This window comes from Triplophysa dalaica, chromosome 5, assembly GCF_015846415.1.
Source record: "Triplophysa dalaica isolate WHDGS20190420 chromosome 5, ASM1584641v1, whole genome shotgun sequence".
Lineage (NCBI taxonomy): Eukaryota > Metazoa > Chordata > Actinopteri > Cypriniformes > Nemacheilidae > Triplophysa > Triplophysa dalaica.
In genome coordinates this window covers 2,260,565-2,279,755 of record NC_079546.1, presented here as the reverse complement: position 1 = coordinate 2,279,755, position 19,191 = coordinate 2,260,565, and the positions used below count along the sequence as shown (strand labels likewise).

The following is a 19,191-nucleotide window of genomic DNA, read 5'->3' as shown; positions in this document are numbered from 1 at the left end:
AAACAAAAAATTAATAATAATTATTAGACATTGTGAACCTTTTAAAATTCCACTTGTCTCCAACTTTCTTTGTCTTCAGCATCTGATACAGTTAAGGAGACGTCCAGGTGGTTTATTTGGATCTGGATCACCTGTTCACTCCGTTCCTCCCCCTAAATGACTCAGCGTTAATCTTTACATTTACATTTAGGCATTTGGCACATGTTTACAGTGACGATTTATATGGCATTCATGCTATACATTCCATTGGAATCATGTCTGCTACAGGATTTACAGTTCAACACTGAGCCTAAAGTAGTTATAGACCATTTAAATCAAATGATAGTGGTTACGTTGCTATAAAGCCTGAATTTGATGACATCGGTTTTCTAAATGTAAAGCTTCTCAGGTTACAAGAGCAAGATGGATTTTTTCTGCTTTGTTTATCTCGCAATACTCAATAAGTCTGTGAGCAAAAGCCACAAGTTATTTATTCTATTGCCAATAGTATTTAGTAGGCCGGTTTCAACTTCCTTAATGAGATTAAAATTTGCAATTCAAAAGACATGGAAAATGTTAAATTTAAATAATGCTGGGCTTGGCATTTGTTTATATTTACATAAATACCCTAAAAAAACATCATGCCAATAATGTTCGCATGCATAAAGCATGACAGAAAGTGCTGTAAATGTACACTGACATGAAAAACACAAACCCCACAGTATACAGCTCAACGGTGTTGTTGGTAAAACTCAAAAAAAGAGGAGAAAAAATCCTAAAAGAGAATTCATATCACTCAGGTAACTAGGGTCACCAGGCTTCCATACATTGAGGCTACGTTACTAATTGTGTGTACGTGACTGAGCTCCCTGTAAACAAATTAGTGACATATCATATGAACGTCCTTTTCCTGCATGATGGTTTGCATGTGTTTAAGATTCTATGCACTGCGGCCTCCAGCAACATCCTTTTTTTATCGATAATATTTTGTTTGGTGGTGTAAAAATTGATCTAAGTTCTAAAAAAGAGGGTCTTTTAATGTATACATGTATAGAATGCATGCAATTGTACATCACAACATTTTGGCAGGGATCTGAGATTTTTATACTCTCATTTGACTGACCATCCTGGATTAACTTTATTAGACAATTTATGATGACTTTTGCTCACACTAAATCCCAAATGTTCATGTTCAACAGTTTATTTACATTTACATTTAGACATTTAGCAGACGCTTTTATCCAAAGCGACTTACAAAGAGTTTAGGAGAAATAAGCGATAGTTCATACAGGAGCCATAATACATTAGGTGCCAATACAAAGTTACTGATTTCAACAAAAGCTAGACCACTACCTGTTGAGAGAAAGTGTTAGTGTTTTTTTTTTTTTTTTTGTCAAGTATTCACAGAAGAGTTGGGTTTTAAGTAGTTTTTTAAATGTTGTGAGAGATGTGGTTGGACGGACAGAGTTAGGAAGTTTATGTAATGTATACTTAATTTTATAAAAAAAAATCAAATTTAATTAAATGTTTTAAGTTCCAGAAACACTTTTTTACTTTTGAGTGAAGTGTAATGATTATTTTTGATTAAAAATGGATTTGCTACTTTTTCAATATACTTAATTTAAACATGTCAATTCAACACAATTGGTCAAGAAGGATTTCCAATTCCCAGCATGAGTAATTAAAAAATATATGATTATTTAATATGTTTCATTTAAAGTTAAAGACTTGTTAGTGTTTAATGTTCACTTCTCATAGATATTTAGAAGAGTTTTACATATTTTTCAGTTTTGTGGTTACTATTGTTTAGAAGAGTGGTGGATGTGCGTAGGGTCTGCGAAGCTGTATTTACATTTACATTTAGACATTTAGCAGACGCTTTTATCCAAAGCGACTTACAAAGAGTTTAGGAGCAATAAGCGAAAGTATTTAACCTGTAACATGTGTTTATTATCAGTGAGCAGTAACTGTGCTAATGCCAGTTCTGAGATCAGTCACTTCTTGCTCATTTTAGGTTGCATAAGTAAAGGTGTTTGATTCATACATATTAAGACTAAGAAATATGTAAAATAAAGAAACTGAAAGAATTTAGTTTAGTTACCAAGAACCATTGAAACTAAAAGATGTTTGAGTATTGCCAACTTATCCAGGTTTACAGTGCATCAGGGTTGGTGATAACACACATAAAATCGGATTAAGCTCGAGATAAAAGCCAGCAATTTGGATGAGAAACGAAATCAGTAAGAGCTATAGCACAAACACTGGAGAGGAAAAAAACATTCAAACAAATGATAAAAAAATATAAAATCTGTCTTTTATTAACCTTTCAAAACCTGAACTCTGTGGAACATAAAAGAACAAATTGTGAGAAATGGTTTTGTGTCCACACAATGGAAGTCAGTGGGTTACCATTCCTCCAAATAATCTTTACTGTTCTGCAAAATAACAAAAAGTCATCTTTGGAAAAACACCAAAATCAGTTCAAACGGGTTGCATGAATGGGTTGAAATGCATTTCTAAGGATGGAATCGTGCACAACTATATAGAAAAGATTTGCAATAGCTTTTAATTATTGCCTTTGCATTTTGTAAATACATTTTTGGTAAATTACACCAATATTTATCAGATGCGTTGGATGAAACGAATTTACATTAGAGATATGAAATACAGTAGGAAAATTTTATTTTATTAAAATATTTAAATAATGGACTGTTGTGTTATTTCTGTTGTGGAAAAACATTGCTGATGAAGAATAACATTATGTGGAAATACATATTTGAATACCAACTGAAGTTTTGCTTACTTGGTTTCTTATTTATGCAAATATCTCACATGGCTCTCACCCTTAGTTCTAATAATACTAATAATACTTACTATTTGGTAATAATGTTACTGTTTGGAGCTAAATATAAATGTCCTGATGACCTCTGTTGTATAGCACTGTGGTCCCATTGGGGCACTACTGTTTTTTCCCTGATTGATAATGTTTGTACATTTTCACATTTACGAGTCACCAACGATTGTGTGTTATGAGAAAATGCAAATGTAATGAAAATGTTCTTCTAAGTTATCTTAAATATAAAACACATACAATACAATTCTCTCATATATACAAACACAAATGTTAAAAAATACCAAAATACTCACATGCTGTTGAGCACTGTGGAGAAATATATTCCTTTATGTGTTCAATACAAAACTCCAGTAGGATCTAAAAAAGGAAATTTGAACTGCTGAAATTAGTATGAAGAATAACTATTTTCTATTATTCATATGTACAATGCACTTATTTTTTTATGTAAATACAAGCAAGTGTACAAAGAATAAGTACATTAACAGGTATAGTCAAAATAAGCCTAAGAAAACAATTGCACAATAAATGCACATTTCTCACTTCACAACTCCTTTAGTGGAATCCTGGTGTTTGGGACATATTTGTGTTGACACTTTTCACTGGCTGCTTATGCAGTATATCCCAAACCCTGAATCATCAGAAAATTGCTGGAACATCAGCAACAAGCTTATGTTACCAAAGTAACGGCACCGATTCAGAAAGGAGGTTTAGTGATATTAACCCTGAAATGAGGGAAACATTTCAGAATGTGAGGTATGTCAAACCCGAGAAAGCGGGGTAACAAGCCGTTTCTAAAAGAGAGCTTACAGAGACCATCTCAGTGACTAATGTGTGCTTTTATAGAGGAACCTGTATATGAAAAGGGCTTCATTAATTCATAGGGATGTTCTTTGAATTCAGGAGAGGAATTTAGGACCCGATTGGAACTTGGTAATTTCCCCGTGCATTTTTATTAAAAGTTTACCATTACCACTGTACATATATCTCCTCCATCCTTACAACAATAACCTCAGCCATCGTGGCCATGTTTTACATCAGAGAACAAATGGTAGTTTTCTCTGGAGGGTTAGAAAGGACTCAATAAAGATTCTAAATAAAGTGCATGAGTAAAGAAAATAATAAATACAGGCAAATTCAGAAATGAAGTGACAAAGGTAATAAATAATAAATTTAGTCGTGCAGCCATTTCTACCCAAAACTTCACCGAGCAGGGTTCCAAACTTTACAAATAGTGTCACAGCAGGCTTTCTGGTTGTTTCGCGATTATGGGTGTGGTTTTATCCCATTTTATAACTGACACATGTGCACAGCACTTTCCATACAGACGGACTCCATTTGATAGAGAAGAAAGAGTTTACAGAGACCCAACTACACAGGTACAACCATAGAAAGATATATTAATCATTTATTTTATATACAACTTAAATTACTGCTGTGAAATATAATATAATAAATGATCTTTTTTATATCTGCTAACAGAATTTATGTAACACTTATTGCATTTTTCTGTGTTTAATTATTATTTTATAGTTTTATTTTATTATACTTTACATTGTAAATTGTATGAGAAGGGTTGTTGAACACAGTGAACACAGAACTGAACTGTAATTTGTTTTTGATGACAATATGACTGTTCAATGCATTTGGGTGTTCTCAGTTATATTTTATGCGCATTTAGAATTTTCCTTAATAACAGATGCTTGTTATTCTAGCACCGTTAACTATAAAATCTACATCTGAATGTAAAACTGTTCAGGCTTTCCATTTACAAAATATATGCGTTTCAATATTTAAGCATCATTAAGCATCAAAAAACAAAAGATAAAAAACATAAAAAAACGACACTTGAATTACACTAAATACTGAATATAACTGATAATTGTCATTGCCGTATATTTTTCCTGCATATGTATAACAGTTACAGTTGCTACAGGCTAAATGCAACTCCATTCAACAACATAGAAAAGGCTTTACATTACTCACATCATATGGAGTTACATGTCATATTATATCTAATATATTTCCAGGCAGTATGCTGTGGTCCCTGATTCTCTTTCTCCTTCTGGGTAAGAACATCTCCATACAGATACAAAAAGAATGCACATTTGCTTCATTTATCCTGATATTTAAATTAGGGCTTAGGGGAAATTATTCTGTCTCTGTGACTCTTTAACATATACAGGAAGAACAGCGGCCACTAGTGAAAGTGAAATCAGGTTGGTGAATGGTGACAATTCCTGCTCTGGACGAGTGGAGATTCTTCATGATGGCAGATGGGGAACAGTTTGTGATGATTTCTGGGATCTATCAGATGCTGCAGTGGTGTGTAGAGAACTGGGCTGTGGTAATGCTATAGAGGCAAACAGTTTTGCCTTTTTTGGAGAAGGTTTGGGGCAAATATGGATGGACGATGTGCATTGTCTTGGAAGCGAGTCTACACTGGGAAACTGTTCAGCAAATGGATGGGGAGTACATGACTGTGCACATTATGAGGATGCTGGAGTCATCTGCCAATGTGAGTCGAAACTTTGTGTAGTAACAAAATAAGCCCTTATTTAAATGCAATTCAATTTAAACTGTACATTTTCGTATGTGATAGCTGTCATTTTGGTAAATGGCTCTCACTCTTGTTCTGGACGAGTGGAGGTTCTTTATAACCGAACATGGGGAACAGTGTGTGATGATGGCTGGGATCTGTCAGATGCTGCAGTGGTGTGTAGACAACTGGGCTGTGGAAATGCTATAGAGGCCAAGAGTGAGGCTTATTTTGGACAAGGTTCAGGACAAATATGGATGGATAATGTGATCTGTGATGGAACCGAGTCTACTCTAAAGAGATGTAGATCAAATGGTTGGGGAGTACATGACTGTGGACATCATAAAGATGCTGGAGTCATCTGCCAATGTGAGTCATGCAATTATATATATATATTAATATATCTTTATTCAGTTTTACTCATTTCTATGTATTAATATAACTTTGCGTGTAAAATAGCCGTCAGGTTGGTGAATGGTGAGAACTCTTGTTCTGGGCGAGTGGAGGTTCTTCATAACGGAAGATGGGGAACAGTTTGTTATAATGGATGGGATCTGTCAGATGCTGCAGTGGTGTGTAGAGAATTGGGCTGTGGTGATGTTATAGAGGCAACAAATTTAGGTTACTCTACATACGTGTCAGGACGAATATGGATGGATAATGTTGATTGCATTGGATCTGAGTCTACTCTAAAGAGCTGTAGGTCAGATGGATGGGGAGTACACAACTATTGGCATTATTATTTTTATGGGGATGCAGGAGTCATCTGCCAACGTGAGTCTAATTTAAAGAGTAAAACTTTAAAGAAAGCTTCTATTTGATAATGCAGTAAAATAAAATGAAAATATTATATTTTGAATATTCTAAGTGTACATATTTTACATTTCAGTTTGCATTCATATGTGTGTAATGTAACATGAAACAGAAGTTAAAAATAGACAACTATATATTTACAAACAATTGTTGATCTAGACTAGAAAATGCTTCATTATTGTGTCATGATAACTCATGCCTTAACTGATTAACAAAGTAACCTCATTGTAAAATATTACCAGTTATTGATTACAGAAATCATCTCTAAGTCAAAAACTGCGTGTCTGACCTTCATATTTCTCTTTAATTGTTTGATATCAGCTCTTGTAAGACTGTTGAATGGGAATAACTCTTGCTCTGGACGAGTGGAGGTTCTTCATAACGGAAGATGGGGAACAGTTTGTGATGATTTCTGGGATCTATCAGATGCTGCAGTGGTGTGTAGAGAACTGGGCTGTGGAGATGTTATAGAGGCAAAGAGTTTTGCCTTTTTTGGACAAGGTTCAGGACAAATATGGATGAACAATGTTTACTGCAAAGGAACTGAGACTTCTTTGAAAAGCTGCAGATCATACAGATGGGGTGTGCATGACTGTGGACACCACAAAGATGCTGGAGTCATCTGCCAATGTGAGTCAAAAAACATTAATGCATTCATATAACCAATTTAAGAACTCATTTTGCAACATTAAAATTTCTTTACACAATTTAATTGATAACTATATGTAAAATTTTTTGGGTATAAATAGCTGTCAAGTTGGTGAATGGCGATAACGCTTGCTCTGGACGAGTGGAGGTTCTTCATAATGGAACATGGGGAACAGTTTGTGATGATTTCTGGGATCTGTCAGATGCTGCAGTGGTGTGTAGAGAAGTAGGCTGTGGTAATGCTATAGAGGCCAAGAGTTATGCTTATTTCGGACAAGGTTCAGGACAAATATGGATGGATAATGTGATCTGTAATGGAAGCGAGTCTACTCTAAGAAGCTGTAGATCAAATGGATGGGGAGTACATGACTGCGTTCACTATGAAGATGCTGGAGTCATTTGCCAATGTGAGTCGAATCAAATTGAAGTTGAAATATTTTTTTGATGTCTTTTTATCTCCTCAGGAATGCTTAAGTTTGAGTGCTGTACAGAATAGGAGAATAAACCTGATATGACATCAAGAAACCAATAAAGCAGAAGATATTCCACGTTTTTACGTTGGTTAATATACAACAATGTGTTGAGATATCTTCTGTAGTAAATTAAACCGTGTATGTGTGTCTGATCTTCATGTATTTGTCTTCATATCCTATAATGGGTGGTTATCAGTATATGTAGGATTGGTGAATGGTGACAACTCTTGCTCTGGACGAGTTGAGGTACTTCATAACGGAAGATGGGGAACAGTGTGTGATAATGACTGGGATCTATCAGATGCTGCAGTGGTGTGTAGAGAACTGGACTGTGGAGATGCTAAAGAGGTTAAAGGTGGTGCTTATTTTGGACAAGGTTCAGGACAAATATGGATGGACAATGTAAACTGCACTGGAACGGAGTCTACTTTAAAAAGCTGTAGATCAAATGGATGGGGAGTACATGACTGTGAACATCAGAAAGATACTGGAGTTATCTGCCGACGTGAGTCAAAAAAACAAATACACATATACAGTAAATGTATAGGTTATTCTTGTACAGATGTTTTTTTCTTTACATAATTTATAATTTTGGGTGTGTAGCTGTCAGGTTGGTGAATGGCAAAAACTCTTGCTCTGGACGAGTGGAGGTCTTTCATCATGGAAGATGGGGAACAGTTTGTGATGATTTGTGGGATCTGTCAGATGCTGCAGTGGTGTGTAGAGAACTGGGCTGTGGAGATGTTATAGAGGCCAAGAGTTATGCTTATTTTGGAGAAGGTTCGGGACAAATATGGATGGATAACGTGATCTGTAATGGAAGCGAGTCTACTCTAAGAAGCTGTAGATCAAATGGATGGGGAGTACATGACTGCATGCATTATGAAGATGCTGGAGTCATTTGTCGATGTGAGTCAAATCAATGTTACTATTACTTTTTAGATAAATTATGCATTTCTTCATATAAATATATCATTTTGGGTTTATAATAGCTGTCAAGTTAGTGAATGGCACAGACTCTTGCTCTGGACGAGTGGAGGTTCTTCACAATAATAGATGGGGAACAGTGTGTGATGATGGATGGGATCTATCAGATGCTGCAGTGGTGTGTAGAGAACTGGGCTGTGAAGATGGTGTAGAGGTCAAAGGTTTTGATTATTTTGGACAAGGTTCAGGACAAATATGGATGGATAATGTTAACTGCAATGGAACTGAGTCTACTTTAAGAAGCTGTAGATCAAATGGATGGGGAGTACATGACTGTGGACATCATAAAGATGCTGGAGTTATCTGCCAACGTGAGTTAAAAACAAAAAATGTACAGTGGAAAACTATTCATTACAATTAGTTATTGGAGTAAATTACATGAAATTGAAGTGAACAATGTTTTCATTATTCATGGAAAAAATTTAATTTACCTATCTAAAACTTTTTTTACATTTCATACAAATTATAATGTATGAAAACTATAATTAACAATGGACAATAGTATATTTATATATTAACATACATCTAGACAAAAGAGTAGTATAAACATTCATTGTTGGTTCATTCAACTTGTGGTATAAGTAATATTAGCAAGTTGAATCTTTAAGTGTGACCACTGGATGAGTACACATATCTTTTAAAGCCATTAAACAGTGTTTATATATTTTTCTTTCTCTCATATTGGAATAATTTCAGACTATCTAAGATTGGTAAATGGCAGTAACTCTTGTTCTGGAAGAGTGGAGGTTCTTCACAATGGAAGATGGGGAACAGTGTGTGATGATTTATGGGATCTGTCAGATGCTGCAGTGGTGTGTAGACAACTGGACTGTGGAGATGCTAAAGAGGTAAAAGGTGGTGCTTATTTTGGGAAAGGTTCAGGACAAATATGGATGGACAAAGTAAACTGCACTGGGAGTGAATCTACACTGAAAAACTGTTCACATGGATGGGCAGTAGACAACTGTGGACATGAGAAAGATGCGGGAGCCATCTGCCAACGTGAGTCAAAAAATATTAATAATTTAAAGAATTAATTAGATATATTATACTTTTTGTATAGTTTACCTTATACTGTATAATTATATATTTTTGGGTGTATAGCTGTCAAGTTGGTGAATGGTGACAACTCTTGCTCTGGACGAGTGGAGGTTCTTCATGATGGAAGATGGGGAACAGTGTGTGATGATTTCTGGGATCTGTCAGATGCTGCAGTGGTGTGTAGAGAACTGGACTGTGGAGATGCTAAAGAGGTAAAAGGTGGTGCCCATTTTGGACAAGGTTCAGGACAAATATGGATGGACAATGTAAACTGCACTGGAACGGAGTCTACTCTAAAGAGCTGTAGGTCAAATGGATGGGGTGTACACAACTGTAGACATTATAAAGATGCTGGAGTCATCTGCCAATGTGAGTAAAAAAGTCAAATAAAATGCAAGATATAATTGACATTAATTTACAAATTTCCGATTGACCTTGGTTTATTTTTTTATTATATATAAATTATATATTTTTGGGTCTATAACAGCTGTCAGGTTGGTGAATGGCAGTAACTCCTGCTCTGGACGAGTGGAGGTTCTTCATAAGCAAACATGGGGGACGGTTTGTGATGATGGCTGGGATCTGTCAGATGCTGCAGTGGTGTGTAGAGAACTAGGCTGTGGAGATGTTATAGAGGCTAAGAGGGATGCTTATTTTGGACAAGGTTCAGGACAAATATGGATGGATAATGTGATCTGTGATGGAACTCAGTCTACTCTAAAGAGATGTAGATCAAATGGATGGGGAGTACATGACTGTGGACATCATAAAGATGCTGGAGTCATCTGCCAACGTGAGTCGAAAGACAGTTAGTTAATGTTTTTTGTGATGTATTTTGCTTGAGGGCTACTAGACGGTCAGCAGATGATTATTTTTCAAGTGAACCCTGACAGGAGCCTACTAGGATTCTGACAAAGCAAAGGCTTAATATAGCTGCAATCTGTAACCTCTCATTGGTTAAATTTAAACTAAAATCATTTTCTGAGTGAATACTTTAACAAAAAAGACACTCAGACATATTTTAAATATCTCAGAGGCATTGTTTTGTCTCAAGATGCTCATCCTTAATGTTTAATTCTAAGGCACATTTATAAATGTTACCCAAATGTCCGAAATGATGCATGTCAATTAATTTTATTACAGTATTAGTGTACTGTCTGCTTAATATCTGACAGCACTTCATTTTGATGGTTCTTCCACTGCACATAGCAAGTACATGTCAACTTTCTAACAACCCTAACCTTAATATACCAGTCTAATAATACTCTAACATAAGTTAGTTGAAATGTAGGTGCAGCATTCATTATACTGTAGTCAACTGACTGTTTGTAAGGATCATCAAAAGAAAGTGTAACATTGTCATTTGTGACTTATCTTAATATGTTTTCCTTGTCTTATAATGGGTGGATATTAGCATTTGTAAGATTGGTGAATGGTGACAACTCTTGCTCTGGACGAGTGGAGGTTCTTCATGATGGAAGATGGGGAACAGTTTGTGATGATTTCTGGGATCTGTCAGATGCTGCAGTGGTGTGTAGAGAACTGGACTGTGGAAATGTTATAGAGGCGAAGAGCTTTGCTTATTTTGGACAAGGTTACGGACAAATATGGATGGACAACATACACTGCAATGGAACGGAGTCTACTCTAAAGAATTGTCAATCAAATGCATGGGGAGTACATGACTGTTCACATTATGAAGATGCTGGAGTCATCTGCCAATGTGAGTAAAAAAACATTAAACACACCCATTTATATGTAAATATACAGTCAGGGCTTTTTCTGATGCATTGAAATCTCTCTGTATATTTTTATTTGTCTATCTTGTATGCATATATTTGTGTATAAATAGCTGTCAAGTTGGTGAATGGCTCTCACTCTTGTTCTGGACGAGTGGAGATTCTTCATGATGGAAGATGGGGAACAGTGTGTGATGATGGCTGGGATCTATCAGACGCTGCAGTGGTGTGTAGACAACTGGGTTGTGGTGATGTTATAGAGGCGAAGGGTGGTGCTCATTTTGGTCAAGGTTCAGGACAAATATGGATGGACAAAGTAAACTGTACTGGGAGTGAATCTTCACTACAAAACTGTTCAGCAAGTGGATGGGGAGTAGACAACTGTGGACATTACAATGATGCAGGAGCCATCTGCCAACGTGGGTCAAATAAACATTCATAAAATTAAACATTTAAATGCTCATTCAAATTCCCAAAAAATATCTTAATTTACATTTCATTATATATCTAAACAATTTTTGTTATAAATTAGCTGTCAAGCTGGTGAATGGTGACAACTCTTGTTCTGGACGAGTGGAGGTTCTTCATGATGGAAGATGGGGAACAGTTTGTGATGATGGCTGGGATATATCAGATGCTGCAGTGGTGTGTAGAGAACTGGACTGTGGTGATGTTATAGAGGCAAAGGGTGGTGCTTACTTTGGACAAGGTTCAGGTCAAATATGGATGGATAACATAAACTGCAATGGGAGTGAATTTACACTGCAGAACTGTTCAGCAAATGGATGGGGAGTACACGACTGTGGACATCACAAAGATGCTGGAGTTATCTGCCAATGTGAGTCAAAATAGACATAAAATTAAATATATAACATAAATACTTATTCTAAGACATTGGTTTTTCATTTATTTCATTTGAACTTTATATAATTATACCAATGTGGGTGTAACTTAGCTCTGAGGTTGGTGAATGGTGAAAATTCCTGCTCTGGACGAGTGGAGGTTCTTCACAATGGAACATGGGGAACAGTGTGTGGTGATGGCTGGGATCTATCAGATGCTGCAGTGGTGTGTAGACAACTGGGCTGTGGACCTGCCATAGAAGTGAACGTGCTTGCTTATTTTGGACAAGGTTCAGGACAAATATGGATAGATGATGTTAACTGTGATGGAACAGAGTCTACTCTAAAGAGATGTAGATCAAATGGATGGGGAGTACACGACTGTGGACATCATGAAGATGCTGGAGTTATCTGCCAATGTGAGTCAAAAACACAAGAAATTCTAAGCTTAGAAAGGCTAAAGTGTTTGAGATCAGATATCTCCTGTAGTACTCTCTTAAAAAAGGTACTTCTTAAAGGTTCTTTGATGCAATAACAGAACCTTTTGGTATAATTACGAACCTTTAACATCTGAAGAACCTTTCAGTTTCACAAAAAAAAATCTTGTGGGGAAAAAAGGTTCTTCAGTTTATAAAAAAACTAAGAAAGAGAGGGTTCTTTATAGAAACTTTCACTGAATGGTTGTTTGCGGAACCAACCATGGTTCTTCTATGGCATCACTGTGAAGAACCTTTTGAGCACCTTTATTTTTTAGAGTTTAAATCAAACAGTGTTTGTTTCTCTGACTCATTTCTCTTTGTCTTATTATGGGTGGAAATCAGCAAATGTGAGATTGGTGAATGGTGAAAACTCTTGCTCTGGACGAGTGGAGGTTCTTCATGATGGAAGATGGGGAACAGTTTGTGATGATTTCTGGGATCTGTCAGATGCTGCAGTGGTGTGTAGAGAAGTAGGCTGTGGTAATGCTATAGAGGCCAAGAGTTATGCTTATTTTGGACAAGGTTCAGAACAAATATGGATGGATAATGTTATCTGTGATGGAACCGAGTCTACTCTAAAGAGATGTAGATCAAATGGATGGGGAGTACATGACTGTAGACACCATGAAGATGCTGGAGTCATCTGCCAATGTGAGAAAAATATAAAAAATATTTAAAATTAAAAAACATTATACAATTTTAAATATAATTTTAAGACTTATTCAGATATTTTACATCAAAAAATCTTTGTATTTTTATTTAATTTTGGGTTAAAATAGCTGTCAAATTGGTGAATGGGAATAACTCTTGCTCTGGACGAGTGGAGGTTCTTCATAACGGAAGATGGGGAACAGTTTGTGATGATTTCTGGGATCTGTCAGATGCTGCAGTGGTGTGTAGAGAACTGGGCTGTGAAGATGCTATAGAGGCCAAGAATTTTTCATATTTTGGACAAGGTTCAGGAAAAATATGGATGGATAATGTGATCTGCAATGGAACAGAGTCTACTATTAGAAGCTGTAGATCAGATGGATGGGGAGTACATGACTGTGGACATCAGAAAGATGCAGGAGTTATCTGCCAACGTGAGTCAAAAACATTCAATGTATTTAGAGATTTTCGTAATGTATTGTCCCTGTTCAGAAATGCTAGTGTTTGACGGCTACTTAGAACACAGAAGATATGGGATAATGTACAGATGTTGTTGTAAAATACATACCCTGATCAGGACCCTGATGCGAAAACGTGTTAATCCCAAAAAAAAATATCTTAATTATCTCTCATTTAACCATTACAGTGGTTGTTTTGACAGATAATATACCACAACATGTCATAACTGATTAATAAGAGTAGTATCACTTGTCACCTGGTCTGGGTGTATTTATTGATAACAGCTGGCTGGCTATACATTTTTATTACACGGCTACTTACCACATGAGTAAATATAACACATATCATAAAAATGAACTAAATATAGCGTTTACAAAACTTTGCCCTTATGTGTAAAATTTGTCATTTATATTTTATGGTTTTAAACTGTAAAGTTATTTAAATGCTTTCTGTATTTGGAAAACAGTTTTCTAGCAAATACTGCTGTCATTTTGACTGTTTAATAACATTTATATACATCATAATTTTATACTACATGTTTTTACTTAAATGGCTATATTTCACACAAAGAATCCATTTATTATCAGTAGTTAATGTGGTAAAACAACATGAAATATATGAAAAATATTTAAATTAATAGAGTATGTATAATCTATCATAAAAAAATTAACAATGCAAGAGGGTGTATTTGTGTGTGTATTATTTGATATATTCTGCACGTATGTCTGAACTTCATATATTTCTCATTATCTTATGATGGGGGGGATATCAGACTATCTAAGATTGGTAAATGGCAGTAACTCTTGTTCTGGACGAGTGGAGGTTCTTCATGATGGAAGATGGGGAACAGTGTGTGATGATGGCTGGGATCTGTCAGATGCTGCAGTGGTGTGTAGAGAACTGGACTGTGGAAATGCTATTGAGGCAAAGGGTGATGCTTATTTTGGACAAGGTTCAGGACAAATATGGATGGATAACGTAAACTGCAAAGGGAGTAAATCTACACTGAAAAACTGTTCAGCAAATGGATGGGGAGTACATGACTGTGAACATAAAGAAGACGCTGGAGTCATTTGCCAATGTGAGTCAAAAACACTAAAATATTTCATAATAATTTAAATGGCTTATCCATATAATTTTATATAGTTGCTTTTACTTTACACAATTATATATGTTTGGGTGTATAGCTGTCAAGCTGGTGAATGGTGACAACTCTTGCTCTGGACGAGTGGAGGTTCTTCATGATGGAAGATGGGGAACAGTGTGTGATAATGACTGGGATCTATCAGATGCTGCAGTGGTGTGTAGAGAACTGGACTGTGGTGATGTGATCGAGGTTAAAGGTGGTGCTTATTTTGGACAAGGTTCAGGACAAATATGGATGGATGATGTTAACTGCACTGGAACAGAGTCTACTCTAGAGAGCTGTAGATCAAATGGATGGGGTGTACACAACTGTGGACATTATAAAGATGCTGGAGTTATCTGCCAATGTGAGTAAAAATTTACTTAAGTTAAAAATATAATTCAGACACCTTTTCTCACTGACAATTGACATTTACACAATATTTTGTTTCTTAAATTAATTTGGTTTTAACTTAGCTCTGAGGTTGGTGAATGGTGACAACTCTTGCTCTGGACGAGTGGAGGTTCTTCATGATGGAAGATGGGGAACAGTTTGTGATAATGGCTGGGATCTGTCAGATGCTGCAGTGGTGTGTAGAGAACTGGGCTGTGGAGATGTTATAGAGGCGAAGAACCTTACTTATTTCAGACAAGGTTCAGGACAAATATGGATGGACAATGTGATCTGTGATGGAACGGAGTCTACTCTGAAGAGATGTAGATCAAATGGATGGGGAGTACATGACTGTAGACATCATGAAGATGCTGGAGTCATCTGCCAACGTGAGTCAAAACCAAAGCTAAAATATTTTTGTGATGCACTTTTCTAGGTTGAGTGTTCGTGTCCTATACAGAAAACAATAGGTAACAAATAATAGAATCTGTCAGCAGATGATTATGTTCCAAATAAACCCTGGCACCAGGGCCCTGATGAAGCATTGACTTGAATATAAATTATTTATTTGAAATAATACTTAATTAAAATGAAAATTAATGAAACCTTTCTAGTGAGGTAATATTTGTTAACCGTAGTTAGTGCAGTGAAATAACATGAAAACATAATCATTAACATTGATCTTGGTTAATATACATTTCCATGTAAAAAAGCATTAAGCCTCAAGTAGCATTAGGTTACAGTGAATTTTATAGCAGCTAAGGGGCGTTGTTAGCCACGAAAAAAAGCGGAGTAAATACTTCATGCATTAACAGATATTAATTATTTTGCCTACTGTAAAAGTGTTATGACATTTGTTTGTGTTTCTGACTCGTATATTTCTCTTTGTTTTATAATGGGTGAACATCAGCAATTTTAAGATTGGTGAATGGTAGTAACTCTTGCTCTGGACGAGTGGAGGTTCTTCATGATGGAAGATGGGGAACAGTTTGTGATGATTTCTGGGATCTATCAGATGCTGTAGTGGTGTGTAGAGAACTGGGCTGTGGTAAAGCTATAGAGGCGAGGAGCTTTGCTTACTTTGGACAAGGTTCAGGACAAATATGGATGGATAATGTTATCTGTAATGGAACAGAGTCTACTCTAAAGAGATGTAGATCTAATGGATGGGGAGCACATGACTGCTCACATTCTGAAGATGCTGGAGTCAGCTGCCAATGTGAGTCAAAAACCATTAAAAACTATTTAAGAAATAATTAAAAGGCTTATTCTGACATTAGTTATTAATTTTAGTTATTTTTTATCTTTATATAATTTTTTTTGGGTGTACTGTGTAGCTGTCAGGTTGATCAATGGCCCTAACTCTTGTTCTGGACGAGTGGAGGTTCTTCATAACCGAACATGGGGAACAGTTTGTGATGATTTCTGGGATCTATCAGATGCTGCAGTGGTGTGTAGACAACTGGGCTGTGGAGATGTTATAGAATTGAAGAGTTTTGCTTATTTTGGACAGGGTTCAGGACAAATATGGATGGATAATGTGATCTGTAATGGAAGCGAGTCTACTCTTGAAAGATGTCTATCAAATGGATCGGGAGCACATGACTGTGGACATCATAAAGATGCTGGAGTCATCTGCCAATGTGAGTCAAAATATTTCTGTAATGTATTTTTCTCTGGTCTGGAATACTAAAGTGTTTGAGTGCTACACAGAATGCAAGAGATAAGAGATAATAGACTGTCATTTATTTTTCTTATTAACTCCATTTTACACATTACTTAACAAATCATTAATATAAGGACATAGAACATTGACTTGAACATCATCTGTTTCATTATTTTGATAATATTTTTATTGACTTGCAAATCAATGGGTAAAACTTTACAGTAAGTTTCTATTAGTAAACATTGGTTAATGAGGTGAAACAACATGAGAGTAAAATAATGATATTTTCACTGATCTTGGTTAATGCACATAACATTTCCTCCATTTGTATAGATTGTAAACATTTGTAAACAACAAAAAATGAACAATTGATAATTGTATATTTGTAAAAAAGGCATTCATTTCGATTAAAACTATCTCAGATTGTTGGTTCATGATTACTTGTGCATTAACATGCATTAACATTGCTTATTGTAAAGAATAATCCCTTTCAGTACATATATCGCCTATAGTAAATCAAACATAGATTGTGTGTCAGTTTGTGTCTGACTCAGATATTTTCCTTGTCTTATAATGGATGGATATCAGCATCTGTAAGGTTGGTGAATGGTGACAACTCTTGCTCTGGACGAGTGGAGATTCTTCATGATGGAAGATGGGGAACAGTTTGTGATGATTTATGGGATCTGAGAGATGCTGCAGTGGTGTGTAGAGAACTGGGCTGTGGAGATGTTATAGAGGCGAAGAGCTTTGCTTATTTTGGACAAGGTTCAGGACAAATATGGATGGATAATGTGATCTGTGATGGAACCGAGTCTACTCTGAAAAGCTGTAGATCAAATGGATGGGGAGTACATGACTGTTCACATTATGAAGATGCTGGAGTCACCTGCAAATGTGAGTCACTGCTTATTTTAATACATTCAACATTTTTATTTCAGTTGAGTTTTTCTTGACATAAATATGTTGTAAATTAGCTGTAAAGTTGGTGAATGGCATTAACTCTTGCTCTGGACGAGTGGAGATTCTTCATAATGGAACATGGGGAACAGTTTGTGATGATGGCTGGGATCTGTCAGATGCTGCAGTGGTGTGTAAAGAACTGGGCTGTGGAGATGTTTTAGAAGCAAAAGGTGGTGCTTCCTTTGGACAAGGTTCAGGACAAATATGGATGAAGAACGTAAATTGTACTGGAAGTGAATCCACACTGAAAAACTGTTCAGCAAATAGTTTGGGAGCACATGACTGTGCACACCGTAAGGATGCTGGAGTCATTTGCAAATGTGAGTAATTCTGTGTATGGTTTCATAAAATAAATGGGAAAATGAATGTTTTAGTTTTATTAACATTTACACTTTCACGGATATGTGGCAAATATATGATTATCAAAAAATGATATTTGAATGTTCGATATTGGTAAATAACATTCTTATGCATGTTTATCTTTTTGTTATCTTGTCAGATAACTTCATCTACATCAACGAATCAAAAAGCTGGATTGATGCACTGCAGTACTGCATAAGTCACCATCAGACTCTGGTTCGCGTTTTAAATGACACAGCACAGATGTACATCACACGCATGCTTCGTGGTAAACACGTCGCCAATGGCGTGTGGATAGGACTTGAAAGAAATATGCTATTCCATTCATCCCCTTGGTTGTGGACCGGCGGGCCTTATGTGGACAATCCTATGTGGCACCCCAATTTTCCAGCCGATCCAATGAGCAACTATTGTGGAAAAATCCTTACACGAAATAACACATGTGAATGGATGGATGCTTGCTGCTTTGAGAGTCTCCCTTTCATCTGTCAGGTCGGCATTTACTTTTCATTCCTGTTTAATATTCTACCTATGCTGCTTTTGATTTTAAACACTAGTGTATACAGTGTTCACTTTTTACTAGATATTTAAATTGTATGCTTAACACAGTTAACATTCATTAAAGCCTACACATTTGTGTTTTAGAGCTTGACTTTGTAATGCTTAATCTTTTTGTCTTGTTTTAACAGGGATGAGACACTTGGTGGAGCTACTTCCCACTTTGGAGTCTGTGACCAATGCTGATAATAATTCAAATAATGCTGACAATGCAAAACTTTTTTCTTTTTTTGTCCATATAAGTTAAACTAATTAAGTAACGGTAATATGCTCTGGGTGGTGGAATATAACTAACAGCATTGTGAAAAACATAATAATTATCAAGAGTTGTTAAATCTTTGCATTATGAATATCTTTAATAGTGTTTTTAAGTTTATATTTAGAACTATATCATCAATAAATCGTAAAAAAAAATGCTGTGCAGGTTGATTTATTTAATGTTAAAAAAATATTATATTTCGTTTTTTAATAGTGTAATATTATAATTTTGCAAGTATTTTTTCTCATAAAATAAGCATAATAATAATTATTATAATAGTATTTTTCAACATTTATTCCATTGCCCATCTCATCCTTCATTTATAACAATATACAATAATCATTTAATTATATGTATATATATAA

General features: G+C 35.7%; 1 protein-coding gene across 1 annotated transcript; it reads left to right on the top strand.

The window, feature by feature from the left end:
• Positions 1-4,186: 4,186 nt before the first annotated feature.
• LOC130421215 (deleted in malignant brain tumors 1 protein-like) lies at positions 4,187-18,843 on the top strand. Its single transcript, XM_056748996.1, has 28 exons — positions 4,187-4,209; positions 4,861-4,899; positions 5,016-5,348; positions 5,433-5,738; positions 5,829-6,143; positions 6,504-6,812; positions 6,932-7,237; positions 7,500-7,808; positions 7,907-8,212; positions 8,296-8,601; positions 8,987-9,292; positions 9,395-9,700; positions 9,819-10,124; positions 10,746-11,054; positions 11,184-11,489; positions 11,603-11,908; positions 12,026-12,331; positions 12,734-13,042; positions 13,171-13,476; positions 14,274-14,582; positions 14,689-14,994; positions 15,104-15,409; positions 15,931-16,239; positions 16,358-16,663; positions 17,275-17,583; positions 17,664-17,969; positions 18,149-18,501; positions 18,699-18,843. Exons 2-28 carry the CDS (start codon positions 4,866-4,868, stop codon positions 18,702-18,704), a joined length of 7,794 nt encoding a protein of 2,597 aa, XP_056604974.1. The 5' UTR covers positions 4,187-4,209; positions 4,861-4,865; the 3' UTR covers positions 18,705-18,843.
• Positions 18,844-19,191: the final 348 nt, after the last annotated feature.

What these genes read in the sequence shown, in the direction of transcription:
- LOC130421215 (XM_056748996.1), top strand. Translation starts at nt 4,866, where the DNA reads ATGCTGTGGTCCCTGATTCTCTTTCTCCTTCTGG. An exon ending in TGCTGGAGTCATTTGCCAAT is followed by an intron (nt 7,238 to 7,499) that starts GTGAGTCGAATC and finishes GGTGGTTATCAG; the next exon opens with TATATGTAGGATTGGTGAAT. An exon ending in TGCTGGAGTCATTTGTCGAT is followed by an intron (nt 8,213 to 8,295) that starts GTGAGTCAAATC and finishes GGTTTATAATAG; the next exon opens with CTGTCAAGTTAGTGAATGGC.